Source organism: Protopterus annectens, chromosome 11.part0 (genome assembly GCF_019279795.1).
Source record: "Protopterus annectens isolate FY-2018-M chromosome 11.part0, PAN1.0, whole genome shotgun sequence".
NCBI lineage: Eukaryota > Metazoa > Chordata > Ceratodontiformes > Protopteridae > Protopterus > Protopterus annectens.
In genome coordinates, this window is record NC_056745.1 from 820,218,884 (window position 1) to 820,243,290 (window position 24,407).

Genomic DNA, 24,407 nt, shown 5'->3' on the forward strand with positions numbered 1-24,407 from the left:
CTATATTTAAACAACTATCTATAATTTACTTTCTTCTCAAGTAGAGCTGGAAATGAGCTTATGGATGCCCAGAATGCATTTTCAGATAACATAAAGCTGTACATGTTTAATTATATCTGCATAAATTACATATGTTTCTGAAAATTGCACTGCTTAAATAAATTAGACTAAAAGTATATTTAAATTTGCATCACTGTAACCTACACATGAAACTACATAATGAAATATACCATCAAAACAAGTGCCCTCTGGAACCTTAACATAGTTAAGTCAAACACTTCAGTCATTTCAGAACCATTAATGTAAGAAAAACAGCTGAACAGTTGTTGCAAGCAGTCCTGACTTTCATTGTAGAACTAGTTGAAGTACATAAAAGTTCACCAATTTTATCTCAAAGCTATAAACACCAAAGCTTGACTATTAACTAATTAATATAGCTTGCTGACTCGAAGCTCCCTTGGTTAGCATAACAAGTACAGAAATACTAGGTTAACTACTTTAAGAGAATAGCTCCATAATCACTATCCTGCTTTCCAACAGACTCCATACTTTTCAACCCAGCCCATATATAACATGAGAGCACTCGCAAGAAACTGCACTGGGTCATTTTCAGAATGTGAACAAAAAAAAAAGACTCATGACTGAGTTATGAATACTAAAGATCAATATCATATGATTTATGGCATATCACCAGTTTCTGTATGCAAAATACAGTGTCAAGTTATGCTCCTTTTGTAGATGCATTTTTTCCCATGTACAGTGTGCATCACTATGGGACTGTTGTTTTCAGCATTTGAGAACTGTAACATTTACGGCTGTTTACAATGCACTGTACTTGTCTACCAAGCATCACACATGTGCATGAACAACTCACACTAATACTTTACAGAGTGGCTAAACAACACTTCTGCTCAATAATGACAACTGTGTACATGAAGGCCATACTCCACCTGCAGCTTTTAATGAAGTACACCAGTCTTCCTCCATAAACATGGCATAATTTATATGCTTACTCCTTACTGAATGGAGGTTTGCAGCCAAACAACTCAGTACAGCATTTTTTTTTTATACTCACTTATAAATACGCTGCATGGGTAAGGGAAGCAAGTCTTCTAGTTTCATACCCATAAATTCAGGTCTGGACTCTTGCAGCTTTTTAAACCTCACAAATGCTTTATTTTTCCTTATTTGTTCCTACAAGAGGAAAATAAAATAAGTATGAGAGAGATAAAAGTATGCCTGAGACCCTGTTTGATCAAACTAAGCCTGCAATAATCAGAGAATGTCTACAGAAAAGACAGTTTGTAGCATTTCAAGCTCCTAATTGTGCAGTATGCATTATCATGCAAAAGAATGTTAGTGAAGGTTGAAAAGGACACCAACTATTTTCTGTCACATCATGGTAATTATGCAGCCCCATGTTTCAACAATTACATTCATGTAGACCCACTGTTAAAATCAATGTTACTTGTACAGCTAGTCCTTAATCAATGAAATCAGTCAATTTACCATGGTCACATCCTTCTTCTTAATTAAGACAGTGATATCTCTAGAGCTCAGGGCCTCAAAGAGATAAATAAGTACAGAGATTGTAAAATGTCAAAGAGGTGACTCCCCGATTTTACTCCCAACGAACTTGCAGGAAATAAGACAGTTCTTCATAATGAAAGAGGTTCAGAGAAGCATTCTTCCAAAAGAGCTGGCTTAGCATTCATTAAGAAAAGAGCAGATAGCAGTGTCTGACAGCAATAGCACTAATGAGCAAAGAATGCTTTCAACATGCATATCCTTCTCAGTCATAGTCTAAATTATGAAGGTTGTGCCACTTAAGACAACTTTAATTAGACCGTGCATGGACCTCGTTGGACAGTTAGCCTTTCCTTCCAAAATCCATTTCAATTATAGTGTCATTTTGTTGTCATAATCAAAATGGCAGGGTGATGGAATAACCTATTTAAAATGTCTGCTGGGTTAAAATAGGTATCACAAGCATGCAAAGATGACAAATGCAACGAGGGTCATATTACCTGAAGGACTTTGACAGCGTATTCCATGTTTTCAGCATAGCTAGCATAGAGATGGAGGTGAGGACAGAACTCTTCAAAGCCTATCCCAAATTTACCTTCTTCAAGGTAAACTAGTAATGTTCTGCAGACAGAAAAAAATACCATTTTGATACTAAATATGATGAATTAACAAATAAAGATATATTCAGAAAGCTTCATTTTTCATTAGCAGTTCATGACCTTAATCACCTGGTTCATACTGAAAACGTTTATGAGAAGTTTACAGGCCACTTTAATGTAATATGACATAAGCCATGAAAAAAAAAAATGCAAGACTGCTATAATTTAGTTTGTCATTTAGTTTTTTCTTCACAGTGCCAGTTCTGTTATGCCTTTTCATTTTACAGAAAACTAAACCAGGAGTATATGACTCGCCTTATAACCTTAAAATAACAGTAATCCAAATATGTTCCATTTGATTTTAACCCTGCTGTGCTGTATTTATTGTAGGAAAAGACATTACTGCAAAGTAAAGACAGCAATTGCACACTGTGCTGTTTTTCTATAATTACTCTTCAAACAATGATCACCTCTCCCCTGCCTCCCTTCTATGCAAATACACACAGACGTTATGCATTTTACATACATATATACACACACACATTTATATACACACACATACACACACACACATATATATATATAGCACACAAACACATACATGTCTCTCTCTCTCTACATACATATATATATATATATATATATATATATATATATATATATATATATATATATGTGTGTGTATACGATTCCCCTTCATATGACTGAATTAACATAAGCTTGAAACTCATAAGCCTGAAAACAAAAGCCTGAAACTCAAAAGCCTGAACACACAAAAAATACATATACTGGCTTTAAACAACAGAAAGCATATTAATTTCCACTAAGTATAAGCAGAGGGGCACCCCCCTGCACCCCCCACACCCCTACTACTTAAATATGTCAACTCCAGGATTGCACTTCATTACACTAAGAGCAATCTCGGAGTTGGTATATTTAAGTAGCAGGGGGTTTGGGTGGCGCAGCCCCCCCACATGGGGGGGTGCAGGGGGGGCTTGTCCCCTGCTTATACTTAGTGGAAATTAATATGGTTTCTGTTGTTTAAAGTCAGTATATGTACTTTCTGTGTTTTCAGGCTTTTGACTTTTCAGGCTTTTGTAGTTTCAGTCATATGAAGGGGAACCATATATAAATACATATACACACACATACTTGGCATGGCATAAGATGTGTATATGTATACTTGTTTTTCACGATGCAAGCATATCATGCTCTAAGCCAACGAATATGTTATCACTCAAACTAATTTTTTTTTTTTTTTACTTCATCTGCAGAATGCTTTTAAAAGTGGTATTCAAAATCACAGTGCAGGAAAAAAAAAGTCCAAATGAAAAAAGACTATACCAAAATGCAATTCATTAAAGCATTCCATCAGTCCTGGATACTTGCATACACATTTGTGAATATCAAATGTAAATGTGAAATGAACGGTTTAAAACACACAAGCTTCTGTGGACAATACTGTATCCTGGGAAACTGCTGTTTGCCTCGCACAGTGATCTCTTCACTAAACTTACACAAACTTTATTTTATTTTGAATTTGTTTACTGGGACAGAGCACTAATAAATTCTGGCCAATTTTAGTACAAAAAATACAAAAGTACATTAGAAACAAAGTAAAATGATACAAAAACAAAATTTCTGGGTAAAGATAAAATGAAACAAATAAGTTAAATACCGTTAAGTCCGATAATGAATATAGGCCAGTCAAGTAGTAATGCAAAACGGACTGGTAAAAAGTAATACTGACCACTGATGTACAGAATGTGTGATTTAAATAAGAAAATGGTTCACAGAGCAATATTTTTGACAGAAGACAATTTCAAACCTTTCGGTCTATTTTGCACTTAAAAAGGATTTATGTATATTGTATACTGATGCATGTATATTCTATCAGTAGCAATACTTGGCCAGAAACTATAGCTTTGTCAATACAAAAAGAATACCTTTAGTCCATTTTTCCCCAAATAACTGCCCTTAAAGACGTTTTTTTCTCTTAATAGTTTGGGCTGTATGGCTTGTGAAAAGCCCTGGATTGTTCACAACAATTCATTGCCCAAAAGCAAAGGCTACTTGACCTCCAGATCTGTCACATACCATACAAGGAGATTCATACTGTTACTGAGAAATCCCAGATCACAGGATCATAGGAGTTTACTAGGCTAATGGCCCTAGGGCCCTTACAAGCCTAGCCAAGTACAACCCCTATTCCCAAGAATATCAAGGTATTTAACCAGAACTAAGTCAATTGCCCCAGTCCAAGAGGGACATGGGTGAAACTCCAGGGGATGAATTTGAGGTTTAACATCCAGTCATCCAAATTACACTTAAATAGGGTCAGTGAGGGGCTCTGCTTCACCTGAATTGGAAGCTTATTCCACAGGAGAGGTAACCTCTGTGAGACATATCTGTCTCTCCACCAAGTACTGTTGATGTCACATACTAGGTTCAGTTCCCTGCAGTGAGTGCATCTTATACCATTTGATTTACTAATATGCATCATTTTCATCAGAGAAAGATATGATATTGCTTTATATGCAAGGCAGAGGTCATCACCGAGTAGTCGGTAAGACACAGAGTATAGTGACAATGATTTCAGTCTGTCAATGTATGACATATGATGAAGTCCCTGAATTTTCTTTGTAAGAAATCTTTGAGGTCTTTCCAGTTGCTGTAAGTGCCTGGAGTGGTAAGGTATATACCAAAGGTGGCACTGTACTCTAGTAGTATTGGCCTGTTGAGTGAAGAGTACTGGGGGGGGGGGTTATAACCTCTTTTGGTCTGGATTTATTACCCTTACTTTTGAGACAGGCACTGTAGAAAGCCTTTCTTACCACTGTGGAGACATGGTGGTCTAAGGAAAGGTTGCTGTCAACCTGTGTGCCCAAATTTTTCATCATGGATTGCATGCTTAGGGTGCTGTTATCAATGTGGTAATCTGCATGGATGTCGCCCTTGCCGAAGGGGATGATGATGCATTTTTTTGTACAGAGTTTTAGCCCATGACTTCGGCACCAGAAATTTGTCTGTGCAAGTCCCTTTTGGAGGATGTTGACATCATTTGGGAAATCAATGACTGCACACAGTTTGCAATCATCAGTAAACTTTGTCAGCCATAGGCCTTTTATTTTAGTTTGTACATCCGAGTAGTAGATTCCAAACAATAAGGGCCCCAGCACTGATCCTTGTGGAACACCACTGGTTACAGGTCTGCTGGTGGAGGCAGTCACCTATTTTGACTCTGTGCGTTCCATCGGTGAGCCAGCTTGCAATCCACCTGACAATGTATGAGTTGATCTCCAGGTAGGTGAGCTCATCAATGATGCCTGAGTGAGGAATAGGGTCAAAGGCCTTGGCCAGGTCCAGATAGGCCATATACATCAATTTTCCTTCATCCAGGTCTTTAGTGACCATCTCAAAGAAGTCCAGCAAGTTCAAGAGGTAGGATCTCACTTTAACAAAGCCAAACTGGGTCAGGTCAAGCATTTGGATGCCTTATATCTTTGCTGATAAGGTCCATGATTATTCTTTCCATAGCCTTGCAGATTAAGCTGGTCAGGCTGATGGTTCCATAGTTCACAGGGTCTATGGAGCTGCCTCCCTTATGTAATGGGATAACTGTTGCTGTTTTCCATTCAGCAGGTACAAAACCAGTCCATCGACTATGGTTAAAAAAAAAGAGTACCCAGTGGTGCATCTAGTTCCTGTTTTAATCCATTTAGAACGCAGTCGGATATATTATCAGGGCTCATAGAGGCTGTGTTTTTGGCTTTGGAGAAAGCATTAATGACCTGCTCCTTGGAGATACTAGCCACAGGGCAGGTGATAGGGATGCTTTGGGGGATGTGTGGTAGGGAGAGGGGGGAGAAGTGTTCACTGAACCTGTCAGTTAGCAGGTTAACTATTTTTGCAGGTTCGGAATATGTGGTGCCATTAACAACCAGTTCTCAGCAGATCTGTGTTTTTCCTTTAAGGTTTCTGACATAGCTAAAGAATGCCTTATGGTTGTCCTTAGTGAAGGAGGCTAATTTGGATACATAATTAGCTTTAGAATGCCTTACGAGGTGCCTTATTTGCTTATTTAAGCCAAGGAGGGAAGTTCTTCTTGCTCTTGGACAGGGATTTCTTTCTCTTACTGTATAACCTGTTAATGGTGGATGTCCACCAGACAGGCTTGTTCTTTTTTGAGGATCTTTTTTTGGTCCTATCAGGTATAGCTGAGTCAGTACATTTGTATAGATGCTTATACAAGACAGTGGTGTAAATCCCAGTATAGGTATCCTTGGCATCAGTGAGGGCAGTCACGTATTAGGCTGTAACTGGCTTTGGAGAAGTTTTTTAGTCTAGTTGCTACTAATGAGGGGTCAGATGTTATTGTTACTTCTAATGAGACTGACTTATGATCAGACCTCACTCAGGAAGGCCGCACAGATAGGGTGGTGCAACGATCACCCATAGTGAGCACCAGATCCAGAATGTTTGAGCCTCTTGTGGAGGTGTCAACCAACTGGTCCAGGGCATTGGAGTTGAGGTCTAAGTACCTTTGGGAAAGTGTGTTAGTACATGTAGAAATTACCCAATCTATGGATGGGTAGTTAAAGTCACCTAAAACCAGGGTGTTTGGTTGCATCTTGAGCAATTTGTGTACATCCAAGTATGCAATGCGGGTATCCTGGTTCATGGAGTGGGTCTTATAACTGGCAATAACTTGAGAGGGGGGCTCTTACCTACAGTCAATTGGACCTGGTAATCATTTTGTTTAACCAATCCAGAAGTGTATTTATCTTTAATGAATAGTGATACTCCACCTCCTTCAGTTCTAGCACTTATGGTTTGTGGTCTGAATGTGTGGAAGGCATTATAACCCAGTATGGCTGGGGTGCTTTACATGGCCTTAAACGAAGTCTCTGTGACTGCACAGATATCAACATCTTCTAAGGTGAGGGCTATTTCCAGTGAGTGCAGTTTTAGGTTTGGACTTCTACCATTTAGCAGCATAACCTTGAGGTTGCTTTTAGAAGATATTTTTACATTGGGAATTTTGTTCTTGTGACATTGCCTAAAATAGGCACTATGGGGAGGCAAGAGTCTTAGCTAGTAACCGAAATCCAAGAGGTGACAGATGAAGACCATCTCTGGCAAAGCAGAGTGGTCCATCTACCATGTCATCAAAGGCAGACAGGTACTAGATCTCCTTAGAATGACACAAGAAATTAAGCCAATTGTTGAAGTCAATCATTTTTTGTTTATATTGTCATATCATCTTAGGTGAAGGTAGTATGCTGCTCAAAGCTAAGGACCTACCTGCCTGACACACATTCAGAGAGCTCAGTCATGTCTTCTTTATATATTATAGTGAGGTACGTCTCAAGTCATTCACACCAAACTGTACTTGCTGTGGAGGGACTTGAGTGCTTGTGTGATCTAGTGGATCCTGGCACCGGACAGACAGCTGACCGTAACCTTCTCCTTGTCCAGCCTGGTGACTGGGACATCTGTGTGTCTCAATATAGTTCCCTATGACAAAAATTTGATTTAGATGTGCTTTGCCTTAGGGCCTTGTTTGGTGAGACACATGTGCTTGTAGTTTTATGCGTATTGAGTGCTGTAGGTACTGTATGAGGTGTAGCATGTTTGTGTTTCAGAGGTCTCTGGTGAGTACCTCCACAAATGAATTATGTTTTTGTGTAGTATATGGGCTGACAACCTGTCCAGTGTCATTGTTTTGTGAACAAGAGAACAAGGATACCTAATTCTTAGAGTATATGCATCTCTCACAAATTGAGCTTGAGTGGTTTAGGAATAGTAGGTTGTCAGTGTACATGAGGCAATTGCTACACTGCCTCAGGATACCCATGTCAAACAGGCTGGCAGGAGAAATGGAGAAAGGACCATCCATCATACTAAGTCTAAATTTGCTTTTTTAATGAGGAAGAAAATGGTTTAATTGTGGGCTTAGTGCTGGGCCTTTACTATTGGGGCTCTCAAGGGGTAAGAGACTATTAAGGATTAGGCAATTTCAGTTAAAAGTGGCAAAAGCTGTAGAAAGCCCAGCTGAGGTGCTCTCCAAGCAACTAAGCACAATTTAAGGGACTCTTCAGTTGGAGCACTGGCAGCTTCTAAGGGAAAATAAATCTACTTCAGTTTTTGCTTCTATAACTGCCAATGCGTGGTGCTGTGTGAAGGTGCACTGCATGCAAACAGATGTCTCGGATTGCTCAGATGAAGATAGAGCAGTGGCTGGTCACCAAAAGTACAGTTTTGTACCTACCATAAATGTAGATGTTCGAGTGCTAATACAGCTGCAGTCATAACAGATGGGTTTTCCTGCCATCAGGTCGGCCGAATTCCAAAGTCTAGGTCAGGCGTCGGATGTCGTCGCTTCTTCCCTGACGTCAGTATAACAGGGGTATAAAAGAACCAGCCAACGCCCTTTTCTTCAGTTTTTCTTGCCCCAGATGTCAGGTGCCCCCAGAAGGAAGGCAATACATAAAATTAAGTAATAATGCAATGCAATATAATCAAAAAACAGTAGTTGCAAGCAAATACACCATAAAAGAATACCCCAATCAGGTTGTATGAGGAGGCGTTTAGCCATTAGGCCTGTCCCAAGAGGGGAAGGAGGGAGGGAAACCTGGACTGCAGCTGTATTAGCACTCGAACATCTACATTTATGGAAGGTACAAAACTGTACTATGTTCATCGTGCATACAGCTGCAGTCATAACAGATGGGTAGAATCCCAAAGCTAAAAAAGGGGTGGTAGGCACTAGGTGGAACTAGGAGGAGCCAGGATGCCCTGCAAGACTGCAGTGGCAAAGCCTGCTCTAGATTTGGAGTATAATGGTAGGTGATGGTGCTTGGAGAAGGTATGTACAGAACTCCAAGTGGCTGCTTCCAAAATATCTTTGGTAGGAACACCCCTGAGGAAAGCTGTAGAGGTAGCTGTGGCCCTTGTGGAGTGAGTTCTGATGCCTGCAGGTACAGTTTTACCATGAACAGAGTAACAAAAGCGTATGCAGTGGGCTATCCATTTTGAAATTGTCTGCTTGGAAATAGGCTTCCCTTGAGCTCCTGTAACATAGGACACAAAGAGTTGCTCTGATTTTCTGAATGGCTTTGTTCTGTCCAAATAACGCAGCTGTCTGTGAATGTCCAAGGAATGTAGTAGTCTCTCCCCTTTGTTTTGAGGATTAGGGTAAAAGGTAGGTAAGTGGATAGCCTGATTCAAGGCTACCCTGGATACTACCTTTGGCATAAAGGACAGATTGGTTCGTAAGGAAACTCTGTCCTGATGGAAAATGATGAAAGGCTGCACAGCCATGAGGGCTTGTAGTTCCGAAACCCTGCGAGCTGAGGTGATAGCCAGAAGGAAGGCTGTATTCCAGGACAAATATTGCAGATCTGTTGAAGCAGCTGGCTCAAAAGGAGGCAAGGTCAGTTTTTCTAGAATGAAATTAAGGTCCCAAGCAGGTACTGGTTGTTTCCTTGGGGGTTTTATATTCTTAGCCCCTCTGAGGAACTGTCTTAAGAGGGGGTGAGAGAATAAAGGAGGATCAGTGTTGTATTCTGCAGAAATGGCTGAGGCATGGATTTTGATGGAGGAGAATGAAAGTCCACTGCTTGGCATCTCAGCTAGGTACTGTAATATTTGAGGTAAATTCAGTATTCCAGGATTCTGACCCTTTTTCTCATTCCAGGCACAAAACCGTTTCCATTTTGCAGGGTAGGCTTTTCTAGTAGAAGGCCTTCTGGCCTCCAAAACGACATCCTGCACCTCCTTGGAGAGTAGGGTCTGTTGTGAATTTAAGGAATCTTCCATGAGGCTAGATTGAGTGTTTTCAGCTGACTGTGAAGGGTTTTGAAGTTGTGCTGAGTCAGTAGAAGAGGCATTAGAGGCAGGATCCATGGTGGGGAATGTGTCAGGCTTCTCAGGAGTGGGTACCAGTGTTGTCTTGGCCAGTCTGGAGCAATGAGAATCATCTTTGGTCTGTCTGCTCTGGTTTTTAATAGAACTTTGGGCAGTAGAGGAAGAGGTGGAAAGGCATAAACTGTCATTGTTGTCCAACTGAAAGAGAGTGCGTCCACTTTCCAGGCCTGTGGATGAAAGGTCCTTGAGTAGAATTTTGCCAATTGGTGATTTCTGTGGGAGGCAAAAAGATCTATGTCTGGCCTTCCCCATGCTTGAATTATCTTTGTAAAAACTTGAGGATGCAACTTCCATTCGTGTGGATCTGTCATATTTCTGCTTAGGTTGTCTGCCAGCGTGTTTTCCTTGCCTGGCAGGTACTGTGCTTGAAGTTCAAATTGTAATTCCAGAGCCATGTTCTAAAGAGACATGGCTAGCCTGCATAGGGGGTATGAATGGGTTCCTCCCTGTTTGTTTATGTACCACATTACTGTGGTGTTGTCTGTCCTTATCAATAGCTGGCCTGGATGCAGTAGGTCTTTGAAAGCTATAAGAGCATGTATTACTGCTAGCATTTCCTTTTGATTGATGTGTAGGTGCTTTTCTTTTTGGGACCATTTGCCCTGAATGCACCGATCTGTCATGTGCGCCCCCCAGGCATAGTCCGAGGCGTCTGTTGTGATGACTTGATTTGCTTGAGGCTTGCAGCATGGGAGACCTGTGTTTCTTTGGCATGCTTGAGCCCACCACAGAAATTCCTTTTGAAGACATGGAATCGGTGGTATTACTGCTTCCAAACTGTGGCTGTGTTGAGACCATAGTTTTTTTAGGTACCATTGAAGTTTCCTCATATGCAGCTTTGCACATGGGATTAGTAGGATGCAAGATGCCATGAATCCCAGAGCCTGCAGGATTTTCCTTGCAGTCAGCCTGGTGAAAGTTGCCAGTTTTCTGAAGTATTGAGTTAGTTGCCCTTGTCTCTCTGGCGTGAGGTAGGCCATCTGGGTGTTTGTATCCAAGCTGGCACCCAGGAAAATTATTGTTTGAGAGGGTATTAGCCTTGATTTCTTTTTGTTGACTGTGTATCCCAGAGAATTCAACAACATTATTACAAACGCCAGATGTTTCAGAAGTATGTGTTTGCTGTCCGCTTGGATCAGGCAGTCGTCCAGATACGGGTATATTTGTATCCCTTGAAGTCTGCAGTAGGCGATTACTGATGCCAGGCATTTCGTGAACACTCTGGGCGCAGTAGATAAGCCAAAGGGCAATGCAGAGAATTGATAATGGGTTGAACCTGCAAGAAATCTGAGGTTTTTCCTGCAATCTTGTCTGATTGGGACATGCAGGTATGCCTCCTTGAGGTCCAATGTTACCAGCCAAGACTCCTTGCCCAGCATGGGAAGAAGCTGCTGTAATGTGAGCATCTTGAATTTTGGCACGAGTAAAAATGTGTTTAGGATGGATAGGTCCAGAATAGGTCTCCAATCTTTTCCCTTCCTTGGTACCAGGAATAGTCTGGAATAAAAACCTTGACCCTGTTCTTGTGCAGGTACCCTCTTGAATAGCTTTCATGTCCATGAGATCTGAAATTTGTTTTTGTGCCTCTGCCCTTTGATTGTGTGGCAGGTTTGGCATGCCTCTCATTTTTGGAAGGGTGTGAAAGTGGAATCTGTAGCCCCTGTCTATAATGTCCAGGATCCATTTGTCTTTTGTGACAATGTGCCAATTTTTCGAAAATGCCAGTTTTCCACCTAAAGGTGCTGCCATTTGAGCCTTGCTTGGCATGCAAAGGGGAAAGTCATTGGTTCTGCTTTCTGAATGGCTGTGAACTATCCTCACCACCTCTGTGTAGGTGCTTGCCATTGTCTGCCTCTAAACAATCCTTGAGATTGCCCTCTGCCCCTCGGGCATCTGTATCTACCTCTTTGGGGTCTGTCCGTGGCTGGAAAGGACCAATTTTTGGAAGGCCAATTTCTACTGAAACGTGGAGGTTGTACCTGTAGGAAATCTTTCACTGTTTGCATTGATTTTGCCTTTTCCTCCATTTTCTTTAATACCTCCTCAGCTTTAACACCAAACAATACATCTTTTTGCAGAGGGGCATCTAGTAATTTAGCTTTGACATGATCTGGTAAGTTTTGCTCTTTGAGCCAGGCATGTCTACGTATGACTGATCTTGTAACAGCAGCTCTACATGAGGCCTCTAAAGCATCAAAACCACATTGCAAGGTATGTTTACCCACTTGTTCTGCACTATGTATCAAATCCTGCAACTCCTTCAAGTCTGGTTGTTCAGGTTGTGACATTTTGCTTCTCAACTGTGATAACAGAAACTGTTGGTACTTTAACATATGGAACTGACAGTTTAATGCCCTCATGGTTAAGGTGGCCGAGGTGTATACCTTTTTCCCCCCACCTTTCTAAAGCTCTGGAATCTCTCTCTGAAGGTAATGGGTTTTTAGCAGTGGAGGCCTTAATTCCCTTTTACCCTGTGAAATAGTTTCTGGGTCAGCCGCATGGCTTTTGTATAGGAATTGGTGTGAGTCAGGAACCAGGTAATACCTGTCTGGCTTGACTGGAGCTGGAGGTAAAGAATCTGGGTTAAGGCAGGCCTCTGAATACACATCATCTAGAATGTCTAAGATAGGAGGTATAGCCAGAAGCCTGTGCTGAGGGAGCAAGAGGAAATCCCTAAGCCTTTTCTTGGAGTCTGAGTACTCTTGGCCTTCCCAGTGGAAGTGTTCCCTCAAGGTATGCAAGGTTTCCCCAAAAGAGTAACCCTCAGGGGGGGAGACAGAGGGAATGGACTCCTCTGCATCAGAATCTTCAAATGGGGAGTAAGAATGTTCCTGGTCTTCAGAATGTTCTGAAATAATGGAGGTCTGGTCCGAGGAGGGGGATTCTTCCTCCACTCTGGGCCTTTTGTCCGGGGGGGTTGGGAACCCCTGATAAGAGTAATCAAATCCTCAGCCATTTTGAGCATCTGCTTTTTAGGCATGAGGCCTTGAGAAGGGCCCTGTGGAGCTTGTCTTTTAGTATGCATGGCTGCTTTAGACTTAGTGAAAGCCTTGATGGAAAAAGAAGAGGAAGGCCTGAAGACACCTTGAGAGGTGGCAGGTCCATCTAAACTCTGAGTTTCATCGCCAAGAGTGGCTTCGGTGTCTGTAGTCGGGGTGTGGGCCGAAGAGCCTGCGACCTCGGGCACAGAAGACACCGCCAATGAAGAGTCGTCGGTAGTCAGGGGCTGTGTAGGCGCCTCACTGAGAACCGGACCACCTGTAGTCGGCTTTGGCGTGGTGTCGGTAGAAGTCGCGGACCTCATATGTCGGTCCTTATCTTTGCGTCTTTTACTCAAAACTGGAGTCGGAGTATCCAACGACATAATGTAATTAAATTGTTTGCCAAAATAGTGTTGGGCGAACTCCGCCCGACGCTTAATAGTGCGTCTGTTGAATGTAGCACAAAAACGACAGGCCGAGACGTCGTGGTCTGGGCCTAAGCAAGGAATGCAGAGGGAATGAAAATCCTTATGCGGTATATGCTTCCCACACAAAATGCAGTTATTAACTTTGTCTGACATTGGTCTGAGGCAAGAAAAGTTTCCCCAATGGGGTACTTAGCTTTCAAGAAGACTTCGGTTGAAAAATATTCGTAATCTCAGGAGCTGGCCGACCGGCACTTGCGAACTGCTTCTGCTTCGGGCACCGCACGGCAAGAAAGACTGAAGAAAATGGCGTCAGCTGGTTCTTTTATACCCCTGTCGCACTGACATCAGGGAAGAAGCGACGACATCCGACGCCGGACCTAGACTTTGGAATTCGGCCAACCGAGGACCCGCCTGACGGCAGGAAAACCCATCTTTTATGACTGCAGCTGTATGCACGATGAACATCTCCATGGAGCCGTGTTAAAACGAGTACAAACCTGCACAGACAGGGGACTTGTGTAGCAACTGTGAGAACCCTTTTTTAAAGCAATTTTCAAACAAGCTGGCCAATGGTAATGCTCAGTACTGAGCCTTATTCCAATAATCTCCAACTCAGATGGGTCCTTTGTTGTACTCTTTCTGCCACAAGGGTGCAGGGGGCCTGCTTAATGTAAGATGGCTAGCTTTAGTGCTCAGACAATGCCAAACAGTCTAGATTCAGCAAACCTTGAAATCTAATCTATGCTATAAAATACAAAGTGCAGGAAAAACAGTCTCAAACAGCAAAACGTTTAAACAGTAAAACAGTTAAAAACGGCTAAAACAGTTAAAAGCAGGTGGCAATTAAATAATGCACAGTTTAAAAGTGCAGTGCAGTGAATAAAAATACTTATTTTTCTGTAGATTTCAAAGGACGCCCTGGAAGTTTGGATTCACTCCAGAGATCAGAGAGAGCACACAAATCCTGGAGCAGTTCCTGTAAACTGAGCCTGTGCAAAGCCATAACAACAGTATCCTACTTGAGTATTATGTCTACAGTCTGTGGAATCTTGCCAAAAGAACATCACAAAGATAAAACCTGACACAGTACCACACCTCTCAACTGTGCCTAATTTGTAGGAATGTGCCTACTTTCAGGCCTGTTTTGTCCCTGCACATGATGTACCTATTTCTGGAGACATTACATAATCAAAATGCTAGCAAAAACAGGCACGTATAATTATTTATAAGCAACAGATGCCTCAGATCTTTCAGTATTTCAGTGAAGAGCTGGTTTTAGTGCTCATGTGATAACCAACAGTCTAGATTCAACAATTTTGAATCAAGCCTATGCTATAAAATGCAGAAGTACTAGAAGTTCAAAGTGCATAAAATCACAGTCACAGCAGCAAAACACAGTTTAAATAAAGCAGCAATTCACCAGCAATTCCCAACTTAGAAGGTTGTAGGTCACACACTCCTGCCATAAGAGTCTAGACCACAACCCTCCTAAGGTAAAATAACTGGTTTGGAGCTCAAGTGCTTAAAGAACAAGGATGCACATCTTATATCTCCTTTTTTCAAAATCAAAAACAAATGACCTTGTGTGGCAGAACATTTCAAAAAGAGCTCATAAAATCTACAGATTTTGAACTGTCTCTTTAATAAGGTGCTTATATTTTAACATTGTTTTTGTCACACACACACTATAGCAATAACCCACACCTGGGTGTGGGTAATGCTGGATTTACCCACGGTTGGTGTGGTTTGGTCACGAGGGCGAAGCCCGAGTGCTCAAACAAAGACAACCGTGGGAAAATCCAGCATTACCCACACCCAGAAGTGGGCTATTGCTATTATACAATGACATTAAGAAAAAAATAATTACTTTTTTTAAATAATGGCATTGTATAATGCCTCCTTGCTGCCCTTCTGCAGCTGTCTGGTATTCTGCGGCAGTTCTGATGTACTGCGCATGCATATGCTTATGCAGTACATCAGAGCTGTGGACGGAAGCAACGCTGAAAGCAACATCTCTGTTGCTTTTTACAAACTATCAAGCTATGTTAAAGGAGTTTAACATAGTGCGACAGCTTTAAAAAAAGCAACGGAGAATCTCCGTTGCTTTTTTAAAACTGTCTCGCTATGTTAAATCCATTTAACATAGTGAGACAGATTTAAAAAAGCAACGGAGATAGGAAGATCTCCATTACTTTTTAAAGCTGTCTCGCTATGTTAAACTCGTTCAACATAGCGAGAGTGTGTAAAGAGCAACGGAGATCTTGCGTTCTCCGTTGCTTTAAAAAGAGTTATACTACTGGAAAAAGTCCGGGTGACCGGACTTTTTTCCATTAGTATAACTCTGATTTACAATGTGTACAGCTTAATTTCAGCTCTCCCAGTGTGAGCACAAAATCACAACACAGAGAGCCAATTAACTCATTCTTGGGGTAAATTTCAATAACTAGTTAGTAAGTGCACTGCCTGGATGCCAGCAAAAAAGAAATTCAGAGAACCTGAAAGAAAATCAACCACAAAAGGTGAGGAAAAACACTGACTGGGAAGAATTCTGCAGCTGTTCAGCAAAAGGCAGTGCAAGCTCCAGCTTTAGTGCAAGATGTAACTTCCAGTAAACTGGAGGAAAGAATAAGCCATATTTACTCAGAGATGATTAATATAAATGAAACACTGATTGAGTATTGCAACTCAAATAACAAAAGGCCTGATAAAATGGACGACGCTTTAAACAGATATTCAGATGAGGTGATAAAACTGTAAAAATCGGAGGTCAAAATGAATAAAAGGCTGGCTGAATATGAGATTGCTCAAGAAGAGATATTTAAAAAATAAATGTTTAAAAAATAATAGTATTACAGGACATACCACGTAGGGAAAACCTGAGATTTTCTGCAGTACCAGAAAAGCTGGAAGGAACACACTATAATAATTTTATAAAAGCAGAAAAAAGCAACTGTACTGGTATTCCACAGAAGTTTTTGTTAATTGAAAGGGCACATCATGTGTATGCTCCATACCTGGCCGAGAAAGCAACTTAGACCTTTAATTGTGAAGATGCAATCCTACCAGCAGACAGAATTGATAATTGCAAAACTGTGGCAGACAGAGTATTTGCAAAAAAATATTACTCACTGTACACCAGGCAGAAGAGGAATACATTTATTCCACTAATCAGGGAATGTCGAAAAGCATGCATGACATTCAAACTGCTGTTTCCAGCTACATTCAGAACATTCTTTCCTGGATGGACAAAATCATTTTTTGATGCCGAACATGCTAACAAGGAAATACAAAGGTTTGTCCAACAAAAAGTGAGCTGTGAAACAGGAGAGTCTGTTTCTTGCTCTTCTGGTAATAAAGCCCTCAGAGAGACTGTGCCAGTGAAACCTCTTCCAGGGTTTTAATGGAAAATCCTTGAGAGAGAAAAAAAAGCACAGGAGTTGGCTAGAAGAATTGAAAGAGTACATTGGAATGAAGCATATATGATTTGGGAGATGGAGATAAAAAGGAAAAAAAGCAATTTGGAAATTAATGAATAAATGTGGTATTATAAAGCATTAATTATATTTGTGAAACATAACAGAACAAGAAAACCTGGAAATATTGGGACCTTTCTGACTTTGTTAAACTTGTAGGGGACTGTAAAGCATGTGCCCTACTTAATGTCATTAATGTTTGGAGGAACACTTAGGAGAGGGGAAGAGGAAGAAAAAAAACTTAAGTAAAATAAACTTTTGTTCTTAGCAGTAATATTTGTATAGTGCATGATATCTGCATGCTATAAAGCAAAGTTTTCTCAGTTATTTTCAAATGTAATGGGGATACTAACGTAAACAAAAAAGGAACAAAAGTCTGTTCTAAAGAGTATGATACAAGAAAAAAATTATGTACTTTTTCTCATTCTTGAATAGGGGAATGACTAGATTAAGGCTCTTGGCTTTATCTATTAAGTTTTAAGGGAAAGTAAATAAAGAACATTTGAACATAATACAGCTCTCCTCTCTCACATAAACACATAATACTTGTTAAGCAACTTTGTAATGTCTCCATGTAGATAATCTGAAACAGCAATAAAAACAGAATACTTCTTTCTTTTAATGGCTTTCTTTCAATGGCTAGGAGATGATGTTTTCTGAAAGCATTCAAGTGTTTTCTCATTCTGTGAGAGCTATAAAGATAAGACAAAACCCGACTGCACTTAAATAGAAGCACAGGCTGTACACCATGCATCTTAACATGGATAACCTTCATTTTAGGTTAACTCAAGTCTGTAACTGTGGCTGTCAGTTTGGGGCAATTGTTCCCATTAGGAAGGTAAAACTTCAATATTTGAAGATGTACATCGTTTTGTGCATTAATATTAAAGTAATAGGATTTTGGGGTGTATTAGTAGTGTATTTTCTGATGGCTTTCAATAAAACAAAGTTATGTAAGAGGTGACAGTCTCAAATGGATAAGACAAGAAACAACTGTATAAAAGGTCAACCTGCCAAACAGTATGTACATGTAACAGAAAAGCTGGAACTAGATGCATAAAAACCTGTTACAAACAAAAGGTGGTAATAATAACTTTTCAACATAATGACCCTTGATATCTCTTTAAATGTTAATGGGTTCACAGATTGTTGCGTCTTTCGGCTTTTCCCAGTTAGGGGTCGCCACAGCAGAACTCCGGTCCGCTAATGATTGGTATTCGATTTTTACATGCCAAGTTACCAATGGGTTCACAGATAAATACAAAAAAGAAAGAGTACTGAACTATAATAAAACATGTAGAGTTCAAGTAGTTATGCTACAGTAGACATATTTAGAAATAACTGAATATGTGACTTTAATAAAGAAAGATTTTCAGAATGGTTATTTGGCAGAAAACCTGGAACAAAGGAAAAGAGGACTACTTATATTAATTGCAAGAGGAGCTCCTATAGTGATGGAGTATACAAATATAATAATGGTAAATATATAATACTAAGGAGCTACTGGCAACTGAGGAAGATTATTCTGGCTTTATATTACACATACAACTGCTAAAATGTAGCATAAGAAAATTCTGGGAGAAATAATCTGTTTTCAGTATGGAATAGTACTTATAGGTGGGGACTTGAATTTCATTTGCAGCATGGAAGATATGCCTGGGGAGCCAGAAGGAAAAATATAACAAAATAGGGTAAATCTTTGAAAAAATATATAAAATATTTGGCATGGAAGATGTGAATTCAGTAGTAGGAGTTCAGAGTGAGTTTATCTATTATTCCCCAAGAATACAAAAACTGGGTTAAGACAGACAGAACTTACATTTCACAGGAACATGTGCATTCAATCAAAAGTTTTGATACATATCCAATAACTATTTCAGATCATGTGCCAATAAAAACTAAAATAAAAATTCAGGGTAATGAAATAAAAACGAGACATTGGCACTTTCCCACCTATCTGTTGAAGAGAGGAATTTAAGGAATGGGTAGTAGAAATTATTCAGGGGTTATTAGAGAAGACAGAAACATCTTCTGAAAATATAGCTAGGGAGTGGGATAAAATTAAAACGGAGTTTAAAAATAGGGCGGAAATAAAAGAAAGAGATGGTTAAGAAGCAACAAAAATTATTTAGAGGGACTTGCAGATGTTAAAGTATTGCAGAATATGGGGAATCTCACAGAACTAGAACAGGAGCAACTGCAGAATGCTAAGCAGAAAATAAACAATTAACTAGACAATATGCATGCGTTTAGAAACATTGCCGTTAAGTAACTGTTTTTTGATGATAATGCCAGAGCACAAAATCTTTTAGATCAATGACTCAGGCAACAGAAAGTAGAAAGGGTTGTCACCAAGCTTAGGGAGCCTATAATAATGAAGATAAGAAATTCTGTAGAACTAATATAAATATTTTGTAAGATTTATGAAAGTTTGTATAAAGCAGAGAAATATTGAGATAAATAAAGGTACAAATGGAAATGTTTACGGAAGAATTAAATATTCCAAGGTTAGATATAGACAAGGCTCAATTACTAACAGTTGGGACAGGAGGAGATGAGATAAAAATAGTGATATACAACAGGAAAGTCCCTAGGAATAGATGGTATTCCTATGAAAGTTTGGAAGCTAGAAGAGAAAAGAAAATGATACAGATCTGGAATGTTTTGTTTAACAGTATTTTGAGAGGAGGAAAAGCATCAACACCCTTGAAGAAAGTGGTGCTGGCTTTAATACGTAAAGAGGGTAAAGACCCATCAGATCCAGGCCCATTTCAGCCCTAAACCAAGATTATGAAGGTTTATGTTCATAATGACTAAAAGAATGACAAAGGTGATGCCAAAATTGATAGACATGAATCAGTGTGGTTTTGTGGACAGAAGGGAAACAGACATTTGACATCAATAAGAGAACACTGATGATCCAGCTAGAAGATGAATGTATGAAAATACCACTGTTGGTGGGTCTTGATGCAGAGAAAACATCTGACAGAGTAAGCTGGGACAGCAGGGCAATAGAAGAATTTGCACTCCCTAATAAAATTATAAGTTTGATTAGGAGGATATACAAGGGCCTGGAGGTGAAAATTAAAGTGAGGTTTTTCCTCTCTGATAATTTCTGTTTTAGCAGAGGAATCAAGCCAGGGTACCCATTTTCCCCTCTATTATTTTGCACTATATTTAGAACCATTGGGCAAAGAAAGTAAGAGACTCAGAAATTCAAGGATATAATTGGCATGGTAGGCAAGAATTGCTGGCTCCGTTTGCAGTTGACATTATTTTATACCTGATAAAACCAGAAAAGGACATTTTAGTCTTGAGGAACATTTTGAGGCAGTTTTAAATTTTTTTGGGATCCAAAATTAATGAAGCAAAAAAAGGCAATAGTTGTAAATGATATACCCAAACATGAATTGCTTCAGCGATATCCATATTTATGGGGACATGATAAAATTAAATAATTAGGAGTATGGATTAAAAAGGATTCTGGTATGGCAGCTAAGGATCTGTGGGAATAGAATAAACAAAAGCCAATACAAAAACTGAGAAATTGGAATTGCTGTGGATATGGATAGCAAGATACAAGCAGTTAAAATGTTTTAGTCCCTTTAATTTTATACACAGGTCAGGCATATTTTATCTACCAGAGGAGAAGTTGTGGATAGCAATTAATAAAGCGCTGAAGGATTTTATCTGGGAGGGGAAGAAGGCAAGAATCAAATGGGGTAAAGCTGATCCTTCTAACTGAACAAGGCGGTTTGAGATTACCCAATTTGAAGGAGTATTTGTGAGCTACACAGTTAAGTCGCCTATACCTGCACAAGCAGAAACTTATAATTCAAAGTGGAAAGGGATGATGATGAAATCGGGAGGGGGGGGTCTCAAGAAACAAGGAGAGGTTGGGATTTTTGATGCAGATCCTTAAGAAAAGTAACAACAACCATGCAGAATATTATATTCATAAACTAGCAGAAAGTATTCTAAGATCTAAGCCAACACAGGACTGAAGAAAGTACATTTTGCTGATATGGATGACTACATTTAGGGATACAAACGAAGTAAAAAAGGGCTGGAATTTATTGGAGTAAACTGGTAAAACAACCACGCTAGTGGGAGCAAATAATTAGACAGGGAAAGGTAATAGAATGGGAAGAGGGCAAGAGTTTATTTGGACTGCAGGATAGAGATTGCCTTCCCTATCAAGGACTGATATCAGAGAAGAGGCAAAGAGAAAAAAATAGGGGGCTCCTTAGCAAAAAAAACCTACATTGGTAAAGTTTTTAGTAGAATCTAACAAAAACTTCTATTAAAAAAGTAATAATTAATAGAGCGTACATAATAGAGCATAACTATAAGAATCAATTGGAGAAGGTTAGACAGGCTTGGGAAGAGAGATTGCATAAGCAATTCACAAAGAAACAATGGGGGATAGATGTAGGTCTCCCGAATATGCAATGAAGTCTAGAAGGTTTAAGATATTTGCTTGGAAGTGTTTACATTGGAGTCTACTTGGGGTATAAAAATACCTACAAATTTTTCCTCAGGTAGGCAGCAATGTTGGAGATGAGCTGGGGAAGAAAAAAATGGGAATTATGGGAACAATACATGCAGAGGAGGAATAAAGTTTAAAAGAAGGCAGAATTTGAATGAGCTATGTAATTTTTGACTGACAATGACTGGATAGATTACAAGTGATGTACAATGTTTGCAACTACAATTATGTCAATGTGGTTTGTGATGTATAAGGTTTGCAACTAAAATTACGTCAATATGTCTTGTTTTCATTTATACAAATGTATGAATGTCTATGTCATATGTGATAATTTAAAAAGGATGTTTCTTGTTTACAAAAATGCCAGTTCAGTTTCAGGATCATCATTATTTTGATATGCTAACATTCACAAAGGGCAGAACGAGTCAAAAGGTCTCTAAACTTTACTGTATATGGCTACCCATAGCTGCTGGTTGAAACGCAGCTACTAATGAAGTTATGACAAGCCAAACTAAATCCACTGGGATTATAATTACTTATTTTCCTCTGAACTAGCCTATGACTCTTGCTAAATTTATTCTATATTGGATTTGGTTACATCGGAAGTAAGATTTACTTTTTTTATAAATACTGACCACTTTCCAAATTTCAGCAACTACACGGAGAAGGCCACTAACTTTTTTTTTCTTCATCAAACTTTTTCCTCATCAAGGCATCCAGTATCTTCAATTGTTTCATTCCATCCTAAAACTATTAGGGTGACTGGTATGTTCTTAGCATTTTAGTTAATATCAAATATTCCTAAAAGTAAAGCATCTTAAGGCTGATTATTCAAAAACATCTCAGATACTGTTCTTAAATTTAATACCATTCACGTATTTGTCCTTCTCGCGTCCTAAATATAACAATCTGATGCACAGTCAGATCTCTAGGCTCCAGAGTTCTGTCCTGAGCTCCAGTCACTGCCTTTGTGGAATTTGGATATTCTTCCGGGGCATGTGTTTTTTTATCAGTGTAAGATGTAAAGTGAAGGCTGAATTAGTTTGTGATGTCTCTTGTTTTGAGCTCAATTATCAAATAATGCATTTAATTGGGGTATTTAATCAATTAAGTTTTTTATATAAAATGGAAGTCTGAACCAGTATGTTATTAGATCTGAAGAAGCGTACCTAGTACGTGAAAGCGCTTATTTGTTGTTCCAATAAATTTTATTTTATTCAGTCGTGGTGGTCGTTTTCCAGTTGTTTTTTCATTGTTTCCTGGCCTTTGAGAAACACGACCTTTGGACTTTAGCGGTGCTTTTGTTTTTACTGCTGCTGCTGCTCTACATTTATTTAGCACTGACTTTTGTCACACGATGGATGCATCGGCTTTAGAGTTGGAGTATAATCCTGAGAACAGTCATCTCAACCATAAATGGACTAATATCTTGGATTCGCAAGTTAATCCATTACTTGACCTTGAATTGCATCCTTTAGAGGTCTCAGTGGATACAGGTACTGTTGAAAATATGAAAGAATTTAACCTATTGAGTAGAGAGCTGGAAAATTAACTTTATAAATTGCAACGATTAATCTGGCAAAGAAGGCATATGGAAGCTAGTCTCCATTTCCATATAGTACCGAGAGGCATTTGTGTATTATGCATGCCTACATATGAAAATAGTCATCCAGAACTGTTAAAGAGATGGCAAAAATTGAATTTAGAACTGAGTTACAATTACATGAGATTGTTGATCGACTATTTTTCTCCCATTGAAGCGGAGATACAACGTAAAGTAGAGGCTTTGAACAAAGATCGACGAGTCCGCTTCAAAGGGAATATATATGAAAAAAGGTTAGACAATCTATACATGCAAGTTGTTTCTTACAGAGACAAGTTGCAGCAAACTAAGTACCGTAAATTACAAAGAGACTATAAAGATTTTACTACAGGGCAGGTGTTTGTATGGCCCAGAGGAGCATATAATCATGAAGAGACAGTTTTGCCATCTTCAAATGAGCGTAATGGGCATCAGGAGAATGACAACGTCAATAATAGTAGAACAGTTTCCTCTGGTGGTGGTTCTTTAAATTTCACTCAGAGAATTGTGGAGAATGCATTTAATGCACCAGACACATCCCCTATTTTGAGTCAGCAAGATATGGGTGTGGATTTACCTTCTACCACAGCTACACCACTGCCTAATCAACAAATGTTAGAAGCGGGCAAAAGAGACGTTGTTTTAGGAGCAAAACCAAAAGTTTGGAATAAAAACATGGAACATTTTTTTCCGCTTCCAGTAAAATCGAAGGAAAACTTAACAAGATCCAAGAGTCATGGCCGGATGAAACGGAAGTTTTCAGGTGAATACCAAGGTATGAGAAACAAAACCAAGAACTCAATAAACTCGTGTTCAATTTTTCAAGGTATAAAATAAGTTTTTCGGACATTTCTTTACTTAATAAGGGATTATCTTTTATCCCCTCACAATCTAGTAACTTGAGTGAGTTATTAGTGGATTTGAGATTGTTTGGGTGAAATGTAGTGCTTAAATTAATGTTTGCCTCCAATGCGAAGAATATGCGAACTACTCAAACATACAGAAATAGAAGTTCATTTATTCCTATTCTGCCTACCAATGTGGACAGCTTCATTAAACTATGTGAAAATGACTTTTATTCTGAATTTATGAAACCACAACGTAAATGCACATATTTTAATTTAACTAAGGAGCAACAGCAGTCGTTACAAGGTTTAAGTAATAATAGTGATATAATGATAGTACCAGCTGATAAAGGTGGAGGTGTGGTGTTATTAAATGTTGAAGACTATGACAAGGCCATGTTAGAAATGTTAAGTGAAGTGAATATGTATTTGAAAATTGATCGCAAATATCTTTTGAATGCGATAAAGCGAGTCCATGATGATGTTTATGACTTGTTAATGTGTGGACAAATATCTGAAGATATATATAACTATTTCTGGGTACAACATCCTAG

At 39.3% G+C, this 24,407-nt stretch overlaps 1 protein-coding gene across 1 annotated transcript in view; it reads right to left on the reverse strand.

Moving 5' to 3' along the window:
- Window positions 1-24,407, reverse strand: part of ARHGEF39 (Rho guanine nucleotide exchange factor 39) — a 1,319,667-nt gene that overhangs the window by 1,007,309 nt on the left and 287,951 nt on the right. The window contains exons 3-4 of the mRNA XM_044088228.1: window positions 2,028-2,148; window positions 1,076-1,194 (exon numbers count right to left, since the gene is read on the reverse strand). Coding sequence (XP_043944163.1) covers window positions 1,076-1,194; window positions 2,028-2,148 — 240 coding nt within the window. The remainder of the gene's footprint in view (window positions 1-1,075; window positions 1,195-2,027; window positions 2,149-24,407) is intronic.